This window comes from Geotrypetes seraphini, chromosome 8 (genome assembly GCF_902459505.1).
Source record: "Geotrypetes seraphini chromosome 8, aGeoSer1.1, whole genome shotgun sequence".
Classification (NCBI taxonomy): Eukaryota; Metazoa; Chordata; class Amphibia; order Gymnophiona; family Dermophiidae; genus Geotrypetes; species Geotrypetes seraphini.
Genome location: NC_047091.1, coordinates 42,889,225 through 42,911,881, shown reverse-complemented (window position 1 = coordinate 42,911,881; position 22,657 = coordinate 42,889,225). Strand labels below are relative to the sequence as shown.

At 45.4% G+C, this 22,657-nt stretch overlaps 1 protein-coding gene across 3 annotated transcripts in view; it reads left to right on the top strand.

Moving 5' to 3' along the window:
- Nucleotides 1-4,181: 4,181 nt before the first annotated feature.
- PTGIR (prostaglandin I2 receptor) overlaps nucleotides 4,182-22,657 on the top strand; it is an 89,882-nt gene continuing 71,406 nt past the window's right edge. For all 3 annotated transcript variants that reach the window (XR_004540421.1, XR_004540422.1, XM_033956096.1), the window contains exon 1: nucleotides 4,182-5,307. Coding sequence is in view for 1 of the 3 variants with exons in the window: in XM_033956096.1 (XP_033811987.1) it covers nucleotides 4,513-5,307 (795 nt within the window). In the remaining 2 variants the exon portion in view is untranslated. The remainder of the gene's footprint in view (nucleotides 5,308-22,657) is intronic.

Below are 22,657 nucleotides of genomic sequence, written 5' to 3'. Positions count from 1 at the left end.
AGGGAGCTGCGCTGAATGCCCAGCGCTGCTCTCGACGCTCATAGGCTCCCTGCGCTAAAAAAACTCTATTGCGGTTTAGTAAAAGGGGACCTTAGTGTAAAATATAGACAGCAGATATAAATTGAGACACATTTCGATCACTAAATTTAAAATAAAATCATTTTTCCTACCTTGTCTGGTGATTTCATGAGTCTCTGGTTGCACTTTCTTCTTCTGACTGTGCATCCAGTCTTTCTTCCCTTCTTTCAGCCTGTATGCTTCCTCTCCTCCACACCTCATTCCCTCCCCCAACTTTTCCTTCCTCTCTCCCTGCCCTTTCTTTCTCTCTGCCTCCCTTTCCTTTTTTTCTGTTTCTCTTCTTTCCTTCTGTCTCCCTGCCTGCCCTTTTTCTTTCTTTCTTTCTCCCTGCCCTCCCCCAAGACACTGCCACTGCCATCGGGGACCCAAACTGCCATCGGGGACCAGGACCCAAACCGCCACCAATAACACGCCCAAAAGCCGCCGCCGCCCCAACCTCTCCCTGCTTCGGCCGACCAGCATCGCGAGGAACTGTTGGGGGAAATGCTGCCGGGTCCTGCCTTCGCGGAAACAGAAAGTAGGCAGGACCCGGCAGCAAGAAGAAGAAATGCTTCACTGACCTGTCTCCCGCCTTAGCCCGTAGCGAACGCTTGCTTCAGGGCTCTCAACATGTGCGTGCAGGCTTCCCTTCTCCCCCCCTCCCCCTCCCCGGGCATAACTTCCGGTTTCGGAGGGAAGAGAAGAGAAGCCTGCACGCACACGTTAGAGCCCGGAGCATAAGTTCGCTAGGGGCTGAAATCTCCAAGCCGTTTTTTTGGGGTTTTTTTTAAATGTTCAGCAGCGGCAGATGACAGCTGGGCGGACCGCCCAGCTAAAAGGCCCTAGGGAGAACACTGGAGAGGAAGGCTGATCGGCCCGTAGATCAGGACGGCAACACGAGTGCGATCGACTCGAGTTGCCTTCCTGAGCTACTGGTCGATCGCGATCGACGCGTTGGGCACCCCTGTGCTTAGCACTATAGAAATGATTAGTAGTAGTAGTATCATTCAAGGGGACTAACAACAACCAGTTCATTTATCACTGGCTGCTCAAGAGAGACTCAAACCTGCTCCAGACTTCAACTTTCAGGCATCACAGAGCAGGGATTTATTTTTGGTTCCTGACATACTGTAATTCAAATAGAGAACTGACAGCACTGAAGTGTACAATCTATTGTCCTTTGATACTCAGTTTTTGGAAGTCTATATGGGGACATATTAATTTGACTCTGGAGAGTGCGGTTTCGCTGTCGTATGAAGTGGTAATCTGTGGGGCGTTGTTATCTCCTACTCCTCCAATAGGTAGACCTCAGAGCAGATTACTCGGTAGAACAACCGGGGTTGCCATGCAAATGGTGACTACAAATTGGAAGAATTTTGATAGATTAAAATTCACCTTTTGGTGGAATTCATTATGCTTGTGTTATAAGTACGAGAAAATGAATTCTGAACAAACGGGTAATAATAAGTTGTTTAAATTGACGTGGGGTCCATTGACCAATTTTATCAATTATAATTAAATGGTTTATTTCCCTATTTCTGGTTTGAATTGCACATCCAGGGAAGGGGAGGGACACGGATATTAAATTAGGATTTGCTTATTAATTACAAGTATGTATTGTATGGTTTTATTGAAAACATTGCAATCAGGGTGGGTGGGAGGAGGGTGAAAATGGTTTCTCATGTATTTATGGATGAATGTAAGTGCTGTTTTTCAAATTACTTGTATGTATTCTTTTATGCACTGTTTTTAGACTGAAAACTTAATAAAGATATATAAATTAAAAAAAGATACATTGGCGAGAACAATAACAAAAAAAAACCTGACACAACAAGACCATGGAAACACTAGGGATGGAATGCACCACACAATGATATCAATCTAGAAAAAAAGATCAAATATAAAGACCAGAGAAACATGAGGAGGGAAATAGATGACTTGCTGTACCGACATTAGAATGAACCCTGTCCCATTGTAGGTAAATCAAGCGTCACAGAAGGCTTGGCCAAATAGCCATGTTTTCACTCTGGACTTAAATTTCTTAAAGGAATTCTCTAAATGAACATCAACGGGTAAAGCATTTCACAGTAAAGACGCCAAGGAACTGAATGCTTCTTGATGAGTCTGTGCAAGTCTTTATCGTGATGGAGCAGGAATAGCTAGCAAGTGCACATTTGATGATATCAGTGATTTTTTTTTTTTCTTGGGGTGGGAGGGATCAAGAGGAAATGACTAATGAATGCAAATAATGCATTCACACAATACAGTACACATTATATAAGGGCATGAAAACTGCCCCTCACCCTTATTCAGCCATGAGAGTTACCATTCCTGTTCTTTTTATGTAGAAACCCCTCCCTAGCTCCAAAGCGTTAAAATGCTCTCTTGACCTAAGAAGGTGCAAAACATTGGCTCATGTGTATACTCTGGTTGATTATGTTTGTAACCAGCTCAGTGAAAAAGCATTTGCATGGTAAGCTCTTCAGAACAGGTGACTCTCTCACCTAACTTGTTTTAATCAATAACTATACAGCTCCTTCTATCACTCAAGTTATGTTTACCTCGTAAACTATCAACACTATATATAAATCTATATCTGGAAATAGTGATTCCTATAACATTCAGTGAAAGGGTTGATATTCAGCCAATAGCGCTCAGCATTTTGCTAACTGCTGCCTGCATTATGCCCATAAATCCATGCCAGGCCATATTGTAGATTTGGCATTGAATTTCTGGGTTTGTGGAGCTGGCTAAAGCATGACCAGTTAAGTGCGATATTCAGTATATTACCGGCTATGAGGCATTGCATAAAGACAGGACTGACTTTAATGTGTTTTGGTTTATGCAGTTACCTTGGCTGGTTAATTGCTGATTTCAGTAATGAGCTAGACAAGTGCTAACTCTACCCCTGGAACACCTTCAAAATAGCCAGTTTTGAGATAGGTGCTAACCGGACATTTTTAGTGGCACTAACTGGTTAACTGCTTCTGGAAATGACTGGTTAACTTTGAACAAGTGATTTAACTGGCCAGGTGCCATTTCTGGCTGGTTAAATCACTTTGAATATTGTATATTCTAGACTGTCACCTCCACTCTCCAAAAGCCCTCTGAGTGCAGCCATGCCTGTTTCATGTAGGCACAATGTCACACAAACACACCAGACACACACAGTTCAAGTTAGGGTTACCAGATTTTCCAGAACGGAAAATCTAGACCCCCCTAGACCCACCCCTAGGCCTGCCCAGTTCCACCCATCCCCACCCCATTTATGCCCCAGTTCCGCTCCCCAGTCCCGCCCCCCACTGCCTGCTCTCGTAGGGCAGGAGGGCATCGGCGCATGCACGGATGCCCTCCTGCCTGACGGTGATTTGTTGGAAGCTTTTCTAAACCCGGACAAAGTGCTGGATTTTGAAAAGCCATCTGGAAACCCAGACGTGTCCTCAAAAGCAGGACGTGTCCGGGGAAATCCGGACGACTGGTAACCCTAGTTCAAATTCAATCAGATTCCAGTGCACACGGGAGAGTGTGGCACAGTGGTTACAGCTACAGCCTCAGCACCCTGAGGTTGTAGGTTCAAATCCGCACTGCTCCTTGTGAACAAGTCACCTAATCTCCCATTGCCCCAGGTATTTTAGATAGATTGTGAGCCCACCAGGACAGACAGGGTAAAATGTTTGAGCAACTAAATAAATTCATGTAAACCCATTCTGAGCTTCTACTCATACTGCTGCTTCCATGGGGAGAAGCTTAAAGCAACTAATACAGGGAGCCACTATGAAAAAGTTCCAGTGGTCAGCAGGTACTATTTTCCTTGCACTTTCTTCTTAGGGTTTCTGTGAGAGCAGATGCTCAGTGGCTCTGTGCTTCTGCTAACAGCTAGTTCTGTCCCAAGTATCACAAGTCTCTTCCACAATACCTAAAGACAGACTCGGGGCAGGGACCTGGACTTTGAAAGTACACACTGTCTGAATAAGAAGTTATCAGCGCACTGCCTCAGCCAGCTGTTTACTTTAAGGGACTGCCCCAAATACAGGCTCCCAACCTTGGCTGTTGCTGATGCTGAGTCACGCCTATTTCTTTACTTCCCACCCTCTCTCTCTCTCTCTCTCTGAGAAAAGACTTCTCACAGTTTTATGACGATCCAGAGCAGAGTGATTCCGAGAGACACAGGAGATGAGAAGTTTGCACAGCTGGAGCAGCAACCTGGATGTCCTGGAGTGTGGCCTTTCGGGATGGGGGCAGTGAGAAGAGAAGGGGCAGGCAGTTCCTGAGGAAGATGGTACATAAGGGTAAAGCATAGAATCAAGAAGGAAAGGGGATAACGTAAGCATTACTCATTTGTGGATTCTGCTGTTGTCTCTGAGGATGTGACAGAGGCATGAATAAGCACTGGAGTAGAATCTTGACCCCAAACATTTCCATGTGTCTGTCAGCTGGGGCCACCCTTGTCACATTATGAGGATTGTCTGTGATAACATCACGCAGGTCCATGACACTGGGAGTCTTATGATCACTACTTTGATGTTCTCTGCTGGTGTGGTGGGCAATATGCTGGCACTGGCCATTCTGGGCATACACCGCAAGGAGTCACGGACCAAGTCCTCTGCCTTCTGCATCCTCGTCACCGGGCTGGCTATCACAGACCTGCTAGGCACATCCTTTGTTAGCCCCATTGTCTTTGTCTCCTATGCCCGCAATGCCTCAGTGTTAGGGCTGGTGGGGGGTTCAGGTCTCTGTGACTTCTTTGGTTTTGCCATGACACTGTTTGGACTGGCATCCATGCTCATCCTTTTCGCCATGGCAGTGGAGCGTTGCCTGGCTATCAGCCACCCTTACTTCTACTCTCAGCATGACAGCCGCCGAGCAGCCAAGGTTGCATTGCCCACCATCTATGCTTTCTGCATTGTGTTCTGTTCATTACCCTTCCTTGGCTTTGGAAAATATAATCAGTACTGCCCAGGTACCTGGTGCTTCATCCAGATGACATCGAAGCACACAGGGGTCATCGCTTTCTCCTTGGCTTATGCAACCCTAATAGCCCTGCTCATCTTGGCCATTTTCCTCTGCAATGGTTCAGTCATCATCAGCTTGTGCCAAATGTACAGGAAGCAAAGGACACGGCGGGGGTCAGTGATCTCAGCTGGACGGCGGCGGAAGAGCTGGTTTGGGCAGGGAGAGGATGAAGTGGACCATCTCATCCTGTTGGCTCTTATGACAGCCATCTTTGTCATCTGCTCCTCTCCACTCACGGTAAGTACATAGAATATTTAGTGGGAGGTGTGTCCGGGGGGAGGGGAAGGGGACACATGAAAAAAATGTAATCCAGAGCTGGGCAAATATATTTCATCAGCTAAACATTTTTCCCATCATTAAATCTCTAAAAGAAACCCAGCAGGGTCTGGGTTTGCTGCTGTGTGAGAGAGCATCTTTGATTCAGGATAGAAATTGAGACTTCAGAGCCCAAAGTCTAAGTCTTTTAAGGTCTCGTGTATGTGTATGTTTGCTTTGTGATTTTAAAGTAAATTTTATGATAGCATTTTGAAACTACTGAGAAAAAGTTGCTTTGTTGAGCAATAAGCCCAACTTCAGCCCTTTTACTAATGGCCATAATAATATGAGAGAGAGAGAGAGAAGGTAAAACAGGAGGTGACAGAGACATAATGGAACTCCTCTCCTCTTACAGTACAGCGGGGAGAGAGGAGAAGAGCCCGGGAGGTAACATGCACAGGAGAACTTTTCTAAAGTAATATATAAGATGAGAAGGGAGCAGAGACTGGGAGGTGACAAGGACACAGGGAAACTCTTCTAGTGTTACAGTGTTAGAGCTAGATGCACTAAACAGGGTTGGCAAGACCGCGTGGGTCTGCTCCGATCTGATTTTTGGCCGATTTCAAAAGAGCTATTGATGTACATAAAAGTATGCATGCAAATGATTTGAGCAGATGATGAGCTGATGTCGTAATTCATGTCTGATCCCACCAATGAATCGCTGTGAGAGCGACTCTCACACATGCACAGAGCTGGCAGGAGAAGCCTGCACAGCTGAGAGGCAGGGGAAGCCCTGAAACAGCCTCCTGCCACTCAGTTGTTGGGGTAGGAAACCTTTTTTTTCCTTTTTTTTAATGGATGCAGATGTTGTGCATGTGTTACACATGAACAATATCTGCCTTTAAAAAAGAAGAAAAAAGCCCCCCTGCTGCTGCTGCCCCCCCTGACATCCCCTGATGAACTGGCACCGAGAACTGACACCCCCACACCAGCAAAAATTGGCAGGAGGGATGCCCACTCCCTCTGCCACCAGATACCCCACACCAGGCGCCCTCCCAAACCATCTCCTATCCTTCCCCCTTTCCCCTTCCCCCCCTTCCCCCCCAAAAAGGCTGAGGGATGCCCATTCCTTGCTGCCACCAGATGCTCCCCTGAACCTCCCTTACCCCCTGAACTCCCCCCCCCCCGTACCTTTGTCCGAAGAGAGCAGGAGTGAAACTCATCAGTTCTGAGGCCCATCGGTCCACAATGGCAGGCTTTCCCCTCCCTGGTGCACCATGTGATGCACAGGGAGAGGCTTAAGGCCCTGATTGGCTCAGGTTCGGGGGAGCATCCATTAGCAGGAGGGAGTGGGCATCCCTACTGCCTTTTTTAGAAGGGGGAAAGAGGGAGGGTAGGGGATGGTTCAGGAGAGCACCTGGCAATTTTTTCTCATGTGTGTGTGGGTGGGGGGGTCGGCATGGCAGGAGGGAGTGGGCATCCCTCCTGTTAATTTTCAGTGGCATGAGGGCATCCAGTGGCAGGAGGGAGTGGGCATTCCTCATGCCAATTTTGGTTGGCACAAGAGTTTTCACAAGACTTGCAGTTGTTGGCAGGGAGATAGCGGCTCCTCATCGGGGAGGGGGGAGGGGCTCAGCTCATGGTTTGTTTGTTTTTAATGAGGCAGATATTGTGCATGTGTAACACATACAGGTAAGCGACTGGTCTTGACCAGTTACTTTTTTCGGATCGCTAATAGCGATCACTTTTTTTTTGTGCATCAGGAATCCATATTAGAGCATCAATCGCTCTGGTAGTTTACATGGCATTTAAATATTAATGATCTTATTTACATGGCTGGATTGGAGAATGAGTGATCCTGCAGAAAACCACATGGAGAGCTGTTTTCTGCATTGGGTCGGCAAATCTGATCGTTGCTAAACCAGTCAAAGCCTGTTTAGTGACGATCATTTGACAATCGCTAACTTTAGTGCATCTAGAGGAGAACAGAGCGCTGGGGATCACAGGCACACAGGAGAACTCCATCCTCTAGTTGTACAGTACAAGGGGGAGAGAGAAGCAGATCCTGGGAGACTAAAGGCACAGATGAACACCTCTAGTTTTACAGTGTAGGGGTGAGAAGGAAGCAGAGCTCAGGAGTTCACAAGTACAGATAGAAGTATTAAAGATATGAACAATGAGGCAATCTAGTTATGGAGAGGGCTAAGCCAAAGTGATAATTTCCACCATCACATTATACACCTCTCCCCTCACCCCCAGTTTATGATGTAAGACACCAGGGCATTCTATGAATAAAGAAACTCTTCCCCTCCAGCTAGTTTTAGCTGCTCAGTAAAACCACCATTATATTTGTTAGCAACATTCAACAATTTATTCAGTGTGGGAGTAGAATCTGGATTCTCTACAGCAATGTTTCCCAAATCAGTCTTGGAGTAACACTTTATTAGTCAGGTTTTCATGATATCCACAATGAATATGCATGAGAATCATACATATTCTGCCTCCATTGTATACAAATCTCTTTCTTGCACATTTGTTGTGGATATCCTGAAAATCTGACTGATAAGGGGGTATTCCAGGACTGACTTGACAAACACTGCCCTACACCTGCTACCGGGATACTAGAACAAGCTGGACTGTGTGGTGCAGTGGTTGGATCTACAGCCTCAGCACCCTGGGGTTGTGGGTTCAAACCCCATGCTGCTCCTTGTGACCCTGGGCAAAGTCACTTAGTCCTCCATAGCCCCAGGTACGTTAGATAGATTGTGAGCCCACTGGGACAGATAAGGAAAATGCCTGATTCTACCTGATTGTAAAACCGCTTAAATAATCTTGATAGGCGGTATATAAAAACCTAATAAACCAAAACCAAACACGGACACTGCATGCTAATAGAATCATTCCCTTAGTTGCACATGCAGAAAATAGACAGACCTTCACCTAATATGAAATAGGGGACCTCAAAACACATTAAAACAAAAACTGAAATTGTGGCCAGATCCCCCTTCAAATGTTACAGAATACAGTAGCGCCATAAAGCTCATTATAAATGCAAGAAAGTTTGACCGTGCGACACCACTCTTAGAAAAAGCACATTGGCTCCCTGTTTCTCATAGGATCACATCCTATATAATAAAACCCTAAGCGCACATGCACACTTAAGATTTTGGGTTCCCTGCCGCTGTGGTGTGTGATCCGTGGCCACCAACCCGGCGGCAGGGAACATTCTGGCCACTCCCCTCCTCCCGTCCTCACTCACCATGGAAGTCAGGCAAGCTCTCTCCCTGCCTGCGTCCTCAACAGGGAACACACCTCCCGCCCTCACTCGCCGCTGCCGCCGCCGCCGCTGCTGCTGATGATGATCCTCCTCTAAAGAGCAGCCTGTGATGGTGGCTGGCTTTAGCGAACCTTGTAGGCCGCTCTCCAACCTTGGTAGCACGTTCCCTCTGACGCACGGGATCGCTAAAGCCGGCCACCATCGCAGGCTGCTCTTTAGAGGAGGATCAGCCACCACGATCGCCAAAAAGTAGAGTCCTGCATTTGTAGATTGGAAATTACACCTCTGCAGCAAAGAGAATTTATAAGTGGAGAAAGAGAAACATTAGGTTCATGTCGAGTGCAGGAATGTGACATCACCCCATGACGGAAACTGTGAACGTGATTATATATGAAGTTTGATTATACTCATGTAAAACCTTCTGCTAAGGGTAGCCAAATCTTTTCAATTTTAGATCTCCTAAGCGAGAAAGAAGTTGCCAGACATTCATATCTGTGGGTTAGCATTATGGTAGCGCACCAAAATGTAGAATTGAGGAGATTAGATTTCCAGTTCGAGAGAATCATTTGAATGGACAATGCGATTAAAATGTCAAATAGCTTTTTCTGATCAGTTGTCAGATGGTCAGAAAGAATGTAGGATCTAAAAATTAGTATCTCGAAAGATAGTTCTGAATATATAGGTAGGCAACTACAGATGTGTATCCAAACTGCTGTCCAGAATCTAATATAATAAAACGCTAAGCGCACATGCGCACTCTACCACTGTGTTGCCTGATATGTAGTTCCGTGGTCGGCAGAGTGTGCATGCGCGCATACAAGGGTCCCTCACTCCGTCTAACATAGCGGTCTCGGCAGCGACTCCCCCCCTCCCATCCTCACTTCGTCAAACTGGCCGGCAGCGCTGGACTCCCTGCTCTCCACCTCTCAAGCTGCTGTGTCGGCTCCTCTCACGAGCCTGCACCAGCGTCGGAGAAGGCTTCCGACACTGGCGGGGATCGTGAGAGGAGCCGCCGCCGGCACTTTTAAACTTGAAAAAAACCTTCAGCCGCAGCAGGCCAGCCCGCGGGAAGGGGGAGGGGCCAAACGGAGCAGGCCAGATCGCGTTAAGAGAAGGGAGGGGCCAAACGGAGCAGGACAGCTCACGGTAAGAGAAGGGAATGGGGGGGGGGGAAATGCTGCTACTGCTTCACAGGGACCTGGAGGGGAAGGGAAATACCGCTGCTGCTTCTGCAAAGGAAAGTGGGGGGGGGAGAGAAGGGAATGGGGGGTGGGGGAAAATGCTGCTACTACTTCACAGGGACCTGGAGGGGAAGGGAAATACCGCTGCTGCTTCTGCAAAGGAAAGTGGGGGGGGGGGAGACAGAAAGAAATACAGACAGACAAAGGAGGCCAGGGAGAGAGACAGACAGAAATAAAGACAGACAGGGGACCAGAGAGACAGACAGAAAGAAAGACAGACAGACAAAGGGTGCCAGGGAGAGAGAGAGAAAAATAGCAGGAGGGAGAGAGACAGAAAGAAAGGAAGAAAGAGACAGGAGCAGGGAGAGAGACATAAATAAAGAAAGACAGACATGCATATATTCTAGCACCCGTTAATGTAACGGGCTTAAACACTAGTACAAAATAATAACGCTTGACATTTAAAACACAAGTATTAAAAGCACCGCAATTTATAGATAAACTTCTTATGCCGTATTTGCCTTTACGCTAGCTTAGATCTAATGATCAACACTCAGTAACAATCCCTTCCTTGAAGGTCATTGGTACAAGGCGTCAAGACATCTTTTCTGTTACCGCACCCCATCTTTGGAATTCCCTGCCGACTCACTTAAGGGAAAAAAAAAAACCTTTGATCGATTCAGAGGCAAATGAAAAAGCTTCTTCCTATTTAAAAGATGCTTTCAATTTATAATGTCTAGTAAAATGGCTTTACTATTACCATTCTCCCTTTGATTCTTTCAACTTTTTATCCCGCACACTATTGTTTTTCCCTTAAATGTCTTTCTGTCCTATCTTCATTGTATTTCTCCCATTCCATCCCTATTGCCTGTCTGTATTTATAGAGTAATTTGATAGAATGCCTGTAAGTTTTTATTTTTGTATTTGTTTTATTATTGTACATCGCGTAGAAATTAGATAAGCGATTAAATCCAAACTAAACTAAAACTTAGCTTTGTATACCGGAAAGAAAAATAACATGAATTTCAAAACGATTAATTTTCAAAGTGTTTAGCAAATAGAAAAGTTTTTAAAGATTTGCAGAAGAATTGAAAAGGGCTCCTCAAAATTAAGGGGAGTTCATTCCATAGTTGAGAGTTTGAAAGCTAAAGATTGGCTAAAGATCCTTTAATAAACCTGAAACTCTCCCTTCCAGTTAAGAAAGCAAAATTGAAACGGAAATGCATTTTCTCCTGTACTCTAAAATACAAAAACAGAATAGACATATGTTTCCCAGTGCAGACACATCCCATTCTTCAAAAAGGATTAAATAACATTTTTATTTTCTACCTTTGTTGTTTGGGCATTTTAGTTTTCCAGTATTGGTCCTGGTCACTTCCACTTTCCTTATCTCCTCCTAATTTTTTTTCAGGTTTGCCTTTCCATTTTTTTTTCTCACCTCATCTTCTTTTAGAAACATAAAAACATGATGGCAGATAAAGGCAAAATGGCCCATCCAGTCTGCCCATCCACAGTATCCACTATCTCTTACTCTCCCTAAGAGATCCCATGTGCCTGTCCCACACTTTCTTGAATTCAGACAGTCTTTGTCTCCATCACCTCTTCAACAAGACTACCTTCCCTCCCTTACCACATTGTTCATCCCTTTCCCCCAACCTTTTTATTTTTATTGTAATCCCCATGATTCTCTCTTCCCCCATGTTCTCAATTGTTTTCTTTTACGTTTTGTCTTTTCTGTTCTTACCCTATTTAATTTGGAGGGTTTGTTTTTAAATTTTTTTTTTATTGTAAACCGCTTAGATTTTTGTTGTTTATTAAATACATTGAAAGAGTACAATTTGAGTGTTTTAATTTTAAAATTTTTTATGAGGATATGCCATAATCTTGGCTTTTTTTTCAGCCTCTGAATAGTAATAGAGTGTATATTACCCCCTCCTTTACAAAGCAGTGCTAGGGTTTTTAGTGCTGGCCATGGCGGTAACAGCTCAGATGCTCATAGGAATTCTATGAGCGTTGGAGCTGTTACCACGGCAGCTAGCGCTAAAAACACTAGCACGGCTTTGCAAAGGAGGGGGGTAGTTTTCAAAAATTGCATGAGACCACTTTCTTTAAATTGTATCAGTCCTCATTAGTGTATCAGGCTGCATCAGTATGGAATTCCCTACCAGTATCAATTAGGCTAACAAACGATTATTCCCTATTTAGGAAATTATTAAAAATGTATTTATTTCAGAAATATGTCATTTCTTAAGTTTTGGTATGATCTACTTTATTGTTTCATTTAATATATTTCCTAGAGTATGCTCTGGTTTCTTTTTGTACCCCACATTGAACTGTTTTCGGTATATCAAGTTTCAAGTTTAATGAACATTTGATATATCACCTATCTTAATTCTAGGCGATTGTACATCATAAAAGTAGGGGAAATCTATAAAAACAAAACAACTTATGAGGGTAACAAGATCTTTATTATTATTATTATTATTTTTGCCTTTTTCTGCATTCATATCCACTCATTTGATTTTTACCTTTATTCTCCCTTTCTTTTACCCTCTTAGTCTTGTTTTCACCTCTCTATACTAAACTAAACTAAACCTTAAGTTTCTATACCACATCCTCTCCACAATCATAGAGCTCGGCACGGTTTACAGGAACTGGTATAAAGAAGGAACTCCAATGAAGGGTTACAGGAACTTAGTATAAAGAATGTTTAGAAGGACTTAGTATACCATAGAGGGAGGAAGTATTACATTTTTGAAAATAGCCAAGTTTTCAGATGTTTTCCTGCACACCTCTTGCCCCTTGTTTCTAACCCCTTTCCATCTTTCAGCCCTCACTTACCTCCCACTGCTTCTTATCCCCTCACCAGCCCCAGTTCCATTCCTGTCTCCTTCTTACTCTTGCCGCAAGTAATTCTTCTGCTGCCTCTCTTTCACCATCTTCCTAACCTCATTTCTACCCTCACTCAAACCCTGCAGAGACCCATCCTGTTCCTCTTATCATACCCCTCCATAGTACATTTTCATTGCCTATCCTCTCTCCAGTCTTCCTAGTCATTTACAATATGTCTCAGCCTTTCCACTCACTTCATCCTCTTTCTCTTAATCCAAATTGTACACACTCACTTTGTCTTACATAAAAACATAAGTACATAAGTAATGCCTCTGCTGGATCAGACCAGAAGTCCATCATGCCAAGCAGTCCGCTCACGCGGCGGCCCATTAGGTCCAGGACCTGTAAAGTAATCCTCTATCTATACCCTTCTATCCCCTTTTCCTTCAGGAAATCATCCAATCCCTTCTTGAACCCCAAAACTGTATCACGCCCTCTGGAAGCGCATTTCAGGTGTCCACAACCCTCTGGGTGAAGAAGAACTTCCTAGAATTGGTTCTGAATCTGTCCCCTTTTAATTTTTCCATATGCCTTCTCGTTCTTGTAGTTTTCGAAAATTTGAAGAATCTGTCCCTCTCCACTTTCTCTATGCCCTTCATGATCTTGTAAGTCTCTATCATATCCCCTCTAAGTCTCCGCTTCTCCAGGGAAAAGAGCCCCAGTTTCTCCAATCTTTCAGCGTATGAAAGGTTTACCATTTTATCAAGCGTGTCGCTCTCTTCTGAACCCAATCAAGTATCGTCATATCCTTCTTTAGGTACGGCGACCAATATTGGACGCAGTACTCCAGATGCGGGCGCACCATCGCCCGATACAACGGCAAGATAACTTCTTTTGTTCTGGTTGTAATACCCTTCTTGATTATACCTAGCATTCTATTCGCTTTCTTAGCGGCCACTGCGCACTGTGCCGATGGCTTCATTGTCTTGCCCACTATTACCTCCAAGTCCCTTTCTTGGGTACTCTCACTCAATGACAGCCCTCCCATCGTGTAGCTGTAAGGGCTGTCATTGAGTGAGAATACCCAAGAAAGGGGCTTTCAACCCAACCCATCAATGCAACCCCCTCAATTGTCAAGTACCTGCTATCCACTTGAAATTTCTTCCCTATCTCAATCATCCATAATTCTCCACTCTGCCCCCCAACATTTATCCCTTCAATCACCAAATCCCAGTCATCTTCTGCTTGGTTCCCTGAGTCCCATCCATATTCTGCTCGGTTTCAAATGATTGTGACACATTCCTAATGAGACATGGCATCTCTGTAAGAGTGAGAAGGGAACAAAGCACAGGAAATGACAGGGATATAGAGGAACTCTTATTTTTATTTATTCAGTTTTCTATACTGTTCTACCAGGGTAACTCAGAACGGTTTATATGAATTTATTCAGGCACAGTCCTGGTGGGCTCACAATCTATCTAATGTACCTGGAGCAATTGGGGGGGGGGGAGGGGTATTAGGTGATTTGCCCAGGGTCACAAGGAGTAGCAACCTCAGGGTGATAAAGCTATAGCTTTGACCACTGTGCCACACTTTCCCCTGTTTTATAATATAGGGGTCAAAGGGGAACAATGCCCAGGAGATTACAAGCACAAGAGACCTGCTCTAGTGCCACAGAATAAAGGAGAGAAGGGAACAGAGCCTAGAAAACTACATGGACAGAGGGATCTGCTCTAGTGTTACATAATGTGACCATTTATTTTTTTCCTCAAATGGGACTGGGGGACCCCCCCACCCGTTAAATATGGTGCAAAATATAAACTAGTGCTGCCCGATTCACGATTCGAATCGGTTCATTTTAAAAAAAAACCGGACTCACTGATTCAGCCCCGATTCAAGTTCATTCTTTTATCACTGCCGGCCGCCGGAGTCGTTCCCATCTAATGTAACTTCCGGTTTTTCGAAACTGGAAGTTACATCAGAAGAAACAGAGGACTTGGGAGCGTCGAGGGGGGAGCAAGCAGATCTCGTGCAGCGGACCTCAGAAGCAAAGGGTATTTTTTTGCTGGCTCTGTCTCCACATTTCTCCTCGCTTCCCTGCGATTCCACATCCAGTCGAGTAAGTAATTGAACCGGCAAGGGGGCTGAGAATCGGCAGGAGGGGCTGGGAATCGGCAAGGGGCTGGTGAGTCTTGGGGGCTGGGGATGGAAGTTGGGAATCGGCAGGGGGGCTGTTGAGTCTGGGGGGCTGGGGTTGGAAGCTGGGAATTGGCAGGGGGGCTGGTGAGTCTGGGGGCTGGGGTTGGAAGCTGAGAATCGGCAGGGGGGCTGGTGAGTCTTGGGGGCTGGGGATGGAAGCTGAGAATCAGCAGGGGGGCTGGTGAGTCTTGGGGGCTGGGGATGGAAGCTAGGAATCAGCATGGGGGCTGGTGAGTCTGGGGGGCTGGGGATGGAAGCTAGAAATCAGCATGGGGGCTGGTGAGTTTGGGGGGCTGGGGATGGAATCTAGGAATCAGCAGGGGGGCTGGTGAGTCTTGGGGGCTGGGGATTGAAGCTAGAAATCAGCATGGGGGCTGGTGAGTCTGGGGGGCTGGGGATGGAAGCTAGGAATCAGCATGGGGGATGGTGAGTCTGGGGGGCTGGGGATGGAAGCTGGGAATTGGCAGGGGGGCTGGTGAGTCTGGGGGCTGGGGATGGAAGCTGAGAATCATTTCTGTAGGCTATCAGAAATTTGCTTAATTATCTACTTACACAGAAAAGCAGTAAAAGTCAATAGGTTCTCTGAGTGGGAACAACCTGTTTGATCTTGCACTCGTGTGATTGACCAATTGTTTATCACTGTTTAATTTATCGCATTGATTAATTTGAGCACACGTGAAGTGTCCTATGATGGTGTGCACTGCAGGCAGAGGGTGATTAACCTGTGCCTTATTGTGTAAAGCGCTGGAGAATTCTCTCCCCTCGCTTACCTCTCATGCTGAGGACACCCTGCTTCAATATAATCATTTATATGATTTATCTTATAAACATTATTACGTGGTCTTTTCCTCAAGTGCTGAGACATCAGGTTGTTCCCACTCGGAGAACCTATTGACTTTTACTGCTTTTCTGTGTGGCTTTAACATTTTTGCTATTCATTATACCTAAACTATTATTCAGTAGAAAAAATTTAGTTTGTTCAATCAAATCCTGTCTGGACATTGGACTTCTATGAGTGAATGTTCTGCTTAATTGAACAAACTAAATTTCTACTGAATAATAGTCTAGGTACAATGAAAGTAAATAGCAAAAATGTTTGAGTAGATAATTAAGGAAATCTTTTTCATATTGCTTGCTTATGGACTGGACTGGGAAAAAAGACTGTTCAAGCAAATGTCTCCAAAACTGCTTTAATGGAAAAATGTGATTTTTTTTTTAAGTACTTTGTGAAATTTATTATTGTACTTTGTTTAAACTTAAAAAACTGTGTCATTAACAGTGAATCAAATCGAATCATCGATTCAACAGGGTGAATCGAATCGAATCAAAATATTTTTCTCTGAATCGGGCAGCACTAATATAGACAGCAGATATAAATTCTCAAAACTGACATATTTTGATCACTAAATTGAAAATAAAATCATTTTTCCTACCTTTGTTGTCTGGTGATTTCATGAGTCTCTGGTTGCACTTCCTTCTGCCTAGGTTGCACTTCCTTCTGCCTGGTTGCACTTCCTTCTGCCTAGGCATCCAATCTTTCTTTTTTTCTTTCTGTCTTTCTTTCTCTCTCTCTGTCTCCCCCCTTCTTTCTGTCTTTCTTTCTCCCGGCCCCCCCTTCTGTATTTCTTTCTCTCTCCTGGCCCTCCCTTTCTGTCGGGGGGGGGGGGAGGGGGAGGCTTGTGCATTCACTGCACGAAGATGATGGCTTAGAGAAATAGGTGGCGATAGCCCATTTTTAGCTCGCCTGTCCCACTCCTTCTGAAAACAAGACATTTCGACGTCCCAAAGCTGTGTGTGAGGACAATGGGACAGGAGAGCTAAAAATGGGACGGTCCCATTCAAAATGGGACATATGGTCACATTAGTGTTACAGCATGGGGTGGAAACAGAGCAGAGCCCAAGAGGTGATAGCAACCCAGGGATGGGAGTGCTACAAAGGGAAACAAAGCTGAGGAGGTGACAGGAACACAGGAGAGCTTTTCTAGGAGTGAGAGGGGAACAGAGCCCAGAAGGAGACAGAGACACAGGGGAATTCCTCGCTAGCACACAGGAGAATTCATCTAATATTACAGTACTAGTCTTATAGCCCATTACATTAACGGGTGCTAGAATATATGTGTGTGTGTCTGTCTTTATTTCTTTCTTTCTCTCTCCTTAGCTTTCTTTCTTTCTGTCTTTCTTTTTCCTTGGCTGTCCATCACCACCCCTTGCCTGCTCCCCCTGTCCATTCTCCCTTCCTTTTACCTCCCCTGTGTCCACCACCACCACCCCTTCACTGCTCTCCTTATGCATCAGCAGCCCTTCTCCCTTTGTTTTACCTCCTCCCTGTCCAGCAGCACCTCTTCCTTCTCCCCCTATCCAACATTAGGCCTCCGTTCCTTTTTCTTCACCCCCCTGTCCATCAGCACCTCTTTTCTTCTCCCCCTGTCCAGCAATAGGCGTCCCTTCCTTTTTCTCCCCCCCTCCTCCTTCTTATCCCTATGATACACTTACCTTGCTCTGCCCCCTGATCAGAGGTTCCCGACAGCCGCCCAGTTGCACACATTAGAAAAGTTCCCTCTGCCGCATCCCGCACTCCTCCTGACGCGACTCCCGCTGTCTTTCTTTCTGTCTGTCTCTGTCCCTGACCCCCTTTGTCTGTCTGTCTTTCTGTGTATCACCCTGCCCCTGTGTCTTTCTTCTTTTCTTTCTGTCTCCCTTCCTCCTTCTGTCTGTTTGTCCAAAGCAGCATTCCCTCCCCCTCCATTTCCCTCCTCCCACACCAGTTCCCTGTGCACCTGCCCCTGTGTCTTTCTTCTTTTTTTTCTTTCTCCCTTCCTCCCTCTGTCTGTCTGTCCAAAGCAGCATTCCCTCCCCCTCCATTTCCCTCCCCCCACACCAGTTCCCTATGCAGCAGCATTAGCGTTTCCTCTACTCCCCTTTCCCTTCCCGCGGTCCCGACTACAAACCTGGTGATTCCAGCAGGGTGTACAGCAGTCTCCACACGCTGCTTCGGGTCCTTCAACTGCCCTGATTTACTCTGGCACATCCCTGATGACATCATCAGAGACGCGGCAAAGGACTCGGGTCCCGGGCAGCGGGGTCAGTTTAAGAGCCGGGGCGGAGAGTTGCTGGGCTCCTCGGTGGGGGCGCTGAGCGGCCACGATCCCTCTCCTCCAAGCCCCCCCCCTTCCGCTGGAGGAACGGAGATCGGTTGCTGGCTGCGGTCCCGGCTTGTGGAGGCGATCGGCAGCTGGTGACGTATAAGTGCGCATGCGCACTCCTGCGGCCACAGACCTACTGATCATGGAACACGCAAATAGGAGTGCGCATGCGCGGCTAGCGTTTTATTATATAGGATAGGGATGAGAGGGGAACTTAGTCAGGAAGGTCACAAGACCCTACATTATAAGGGAGAGAGGGGAGCACAACACAGGAAGTGATAGCGACACAGGGGAACTTCCCTGTTATAGTGGCAGGATGTATAATTAGGGCAGGATGGAACACTCCCCATATAATAAAAGCAAGTACAAAGATCTGTCTGTACAAGCAGGATTGAGCTTCCCTCATATAACAGAGGTAGAGAAATGCCCCTCTACTAGGGGTGGGGAACAAGGGCCTCAATCCAGTCGGGTTTTCAGAGATCAATTTGCATGCACTGCCTCCACTGTATGCAAACATCTCATGCATAATCATTGGGGAAATCCTGAAAACCAGACTGGATTGTGGCCCTTGTTCCCCACCCCTGCCTATACACTAAGCGCAGGGGCAGCGATTATGCTTTGTAAGTTCTTTCTATATAATATAGGTTGGGTCAGTTCTCCCCCTGTATATTAAGGACAGATATGCAGTTTCCCCTCTATATTTCCCCTGAGTATTAAGGATCAAGACACAGCCTAACCATTAGGCAAGACTAGGTGGTTGCCTAGAATAGCAGCTTCTTGGGGAGGGGGGGTAGCTGCAATCAAAGCAAAACAAATTCAAACAACCATCTGGGTGTCATTGAAGACAATATGATGAAACCTGCGCAATGTGCGGCGGCAGCCAAAAAAGCAAACAAGATGCTAGGAATTATTTAAAAAGGGATGGTTAACAAGACTAAAGATATTATAATGCCCCTCCATGGTGTGACCTCACCTGAAATATTATGTTCAGTTCTGGTTTCCTTATCTCAAGAAAGATATAGTGGCACTAGAAAAGGTTCAAAGAAGAGTGACCAAGATAATAAAGGGTATGAGGAAAGACTAAAACAGTTAGGGCTCTTCAGCTTGGAAAAGAGTGGAGTAGAACGGGTACAAGTAGATCAATTTTTCACTCCGTCAAAAATTACAAAGACTAGGGGACACTCCATGAAATTAAAGGGAAATACTTTTAAAACCAATAGGAGGAAATATTTTTTCACTCAGAGAATTGTTAAGCTCTGGAATGCATTGCCAGAGGTTGTAGTATAAGCGGATAACATAGCTGGTTTTAAGAAAGGTTTACACAAATTCCTGGAGGAAAAGTCAATAGTCTGTTATTAAGACATGGGGGAACCTCTGTTTACCCTGGATCGGTAGCATGGAATATTGCTGCTCTTTGGGTTTTGGCCAAGTACTACTGACCTGGATTGGCCACCGTGAGAACGGGCAACTGGGCTTGATGGACCATTGGTCTGACCCAGTAAGGCTATTCTTATGTAATATATACCTTTACATGTAGAAAGAGTAGGGAATTTTCAAACACGCACACACACGTATGTAAGTTAACTGGAGGATGGGTGTAAGGCTCACCTAGGGTGCCATCCAGTAACCTCGCACCAGCTCTGGCAGTGGGAGGAACTCTGGTGGCAGTGCAAGCACAGAGCAGCAGCGGTAGGTAAAGAAAAATTACCACAGACCCCTTCTGTATTAAGAGCAATGACACAAATCCCATTTTATAACGAGGACAGCAGATAGGACTCCTGCTGTATATTAAGGACAGAGACAAATCCCTTATATATTAAAGACAGGAGTAGAGTTCCCCCTGTATTGGGGATATAGTTGCAGTAAATTAAGGGTAGGGAAGTTACATTGGAAGGAGGAACTCGGCCAGAGGAAGGTCCCGAAGCAGGCCTGCAATGTCGCCTCTTCATTGATGATGCTTCTATGAGGCTGGTAAATCTGGGGTGGGAGACGCAAAGGGGCCGACCTGGTAGGGGAGTTGCTGGATTTTTCTTTATTTTGCCATTTGAAATGACCCATGACCTTGAGGGAGGGAGAAAGGTGGGCTGTTGGATCAGCGATCATGGGGGATTGCTGAACCCACAATCCTGGGGGGCTACTGCTGCACCCATAAGGGGGGAGGGGTTTACTTGGGCTGCTGGGCTGGCTGGAACTGAAGGAAAGGAAGATAGGTGCTGGATCTGGTCTGGGGATTGGGGGGAAGGAAAAGAGCTGGGCCCATGTGGTGGAGGTACTGGAGCTGGAGGGAAGGGGATAGAGACCCACACCTGGGCGCTGAAGGGAGGGGATAGAGATATTGGATCCATGGGAATAGGACTAGAGAGAAGGGAGAGAGGTGCAGGACCTGCAGGGAGGAGGAGAGAGAAGGGAAGGGAAAGAGAAAAAAATCTGAACCAAGGGGATGAAGGAAGAGTGAATGAAATATTAAACACAGTGGAGGAAGGGAGAAAAGAGACAGTGTGCGAGATACATTGGTGTAAGGGAGTAAGAGAAGGAAGAAGCTGGACACAGTGAGATATACAAAAAGAGGGGAAATAGTGGGCATGGATGGGCACATAGGATCAGGGACAAAAAGGGGAATGCTGCATGGGGGTGGTATGTGAACACAGAAGGGTAACGCCAGACATGGGAGGTTATACAGATACAGAAAAAAGATGGTTAGACATGGGGGAGAATAAGAACGCTGAAGGAAGATGCTGGACTTAGGGGGGGCATAGGGAGATAGAGGAGTAATACTGTACACAGGGAGAGGGGAATTGTACAATGGTGAGATGATGAAGGCAGGGAGTTGGGCACAAGGAAAATACTGGAAAGGGACGTATAGGAGACATAGAAAAGGGAGATGCTGAACATGGGGAACTATGCATACACAGATAGAAGATGGATGATGCGCATGGAGAGAAGAAATGTCAAATGGTCAGGAGACCCTGGCAAGTGAATTAAGAGTAGACAGATAGAAATAGAAACCAGAGCCTGAGCCCAAAGTGATGTGAAGAATAAAATGACCAGACAACAAAAGGTAGAAAAAATAATAATTTTCCATTTTGTGACTAGAATATATCAGATTTGAAATATGTATCCTGCTAGAGCTGGTGTTAGATATAACTGGGGATCGCAAAGCCCAGGCCGTGCTTCTTTAGCTTCCAGTTGACTTAGGGCTCTCTCTGACTCTAGTATCCCTAGTTGCATTTCTCTAACACTATTCCTTCCATGTGTGACTGAACAATTCTGTTAGCTTGATTTTTCTATGCAGCATTCTTTATTAATTTTGGTTTTCTTGATAGTAGAGGGGTTATTAGGAAGGGGAGGGGAGACGGGGTTTTGTTGATCCTTGCTCTGAATTATTTGTGTTTATAGAATGACAATTGTACAGAATATTGTTTCTTTTTATACTTTAATAAAATAAGTTCAATATAAAATCATAACTATTACAGGCTTATGTGGATGGAATCAGATGGTTTGTGGGGATGGGGACTGAGCTCGTGGGGATGGGACAGGGACCAAGCTTACGGAGACGGGATGGGGGACAGGGATGGGGCCGAGCTCATGGGGACAAAGCGGGAATGGGGACAATTTTTTCAACTAGAAATAAATACTCAAGGATTAGGGCCCGAATATATCCCTTATTCACTCAAAAATAAGCCCCACACGGACAAACGATACACACACCCAGCAACACTACAAGGCCTTACTTACAACCCACAACATTCACACTCCCCAAAGAGAAAGGGAAAAAGGAAAAAGAAAAGAAGTGGAGAAAAAGGCCTCAGTTCAACTTCATCTGGCCAAAAAAAACTCCACTCCTACAAAAGCTGTTTATGTGTAAATGCTGAAAAATAGTCCAAGAAAACAAGGCAACTAAAGTAGCCTGCCAGGTGGTATCAAACGGCACGTCTAATACAGATGAAAGATGGCGCCAGTTTTGACCGATGAAGTGGTGGGGATGTTTGAGGAGTATGGTGGATCTGGAATATCTGGATGTGAAGCAATGATATGAACACCCCTGATGCAGCAATTTGATGCGAAATGGAGGGTTCCCCGTTGGGTGTAAGGATTGCCTGGCCTGGATTTGGAGGCCATTAGCAGCTAAGTTATTTTTTCTTGCTTTTGCTATGGATTTTATGAGCTGGACTATACTGCCTTTTGATACATTCACCCACTGACACTTTCATCTGTATTAGGCGTGCCGTTTGATACCACCTGCATCAATATGCTTAGTAAGCTTATTTCTTACTTAGAACTCTGCTCAGAGACATGAAGGCTGATTACTCGGCCTCACCTACCAATCATTGCAGTGTTCAAAAAGAAAGCTTTTTATCTCCAATAATCTTTTAATGCGCTAGCTTGACCGCTATGCTAAAGATGGTAATATTTTCATAAGTTCTTGTGAACTATACAAAAGTACTTATCTTTGAACAGTGACTGGTTCCGACGTGCACGTTTCGTTTGCTGCGTCAGGGAACCGACAATAACAGCTGAGTTTTAAAGCTGGTAGTGAAGTCACTGAAACAGAAATTGAATACTGTAAGTATTTGTATAATAGAATGTGAATGCAAATTATAAAAGAATACAGCACTGTCTTATGGCTATTGACTGAAAGGGCACACTCACCATTAAATTACAGAACTGGATATCTCAAAAAATGTTTCTTCTTGGTCATT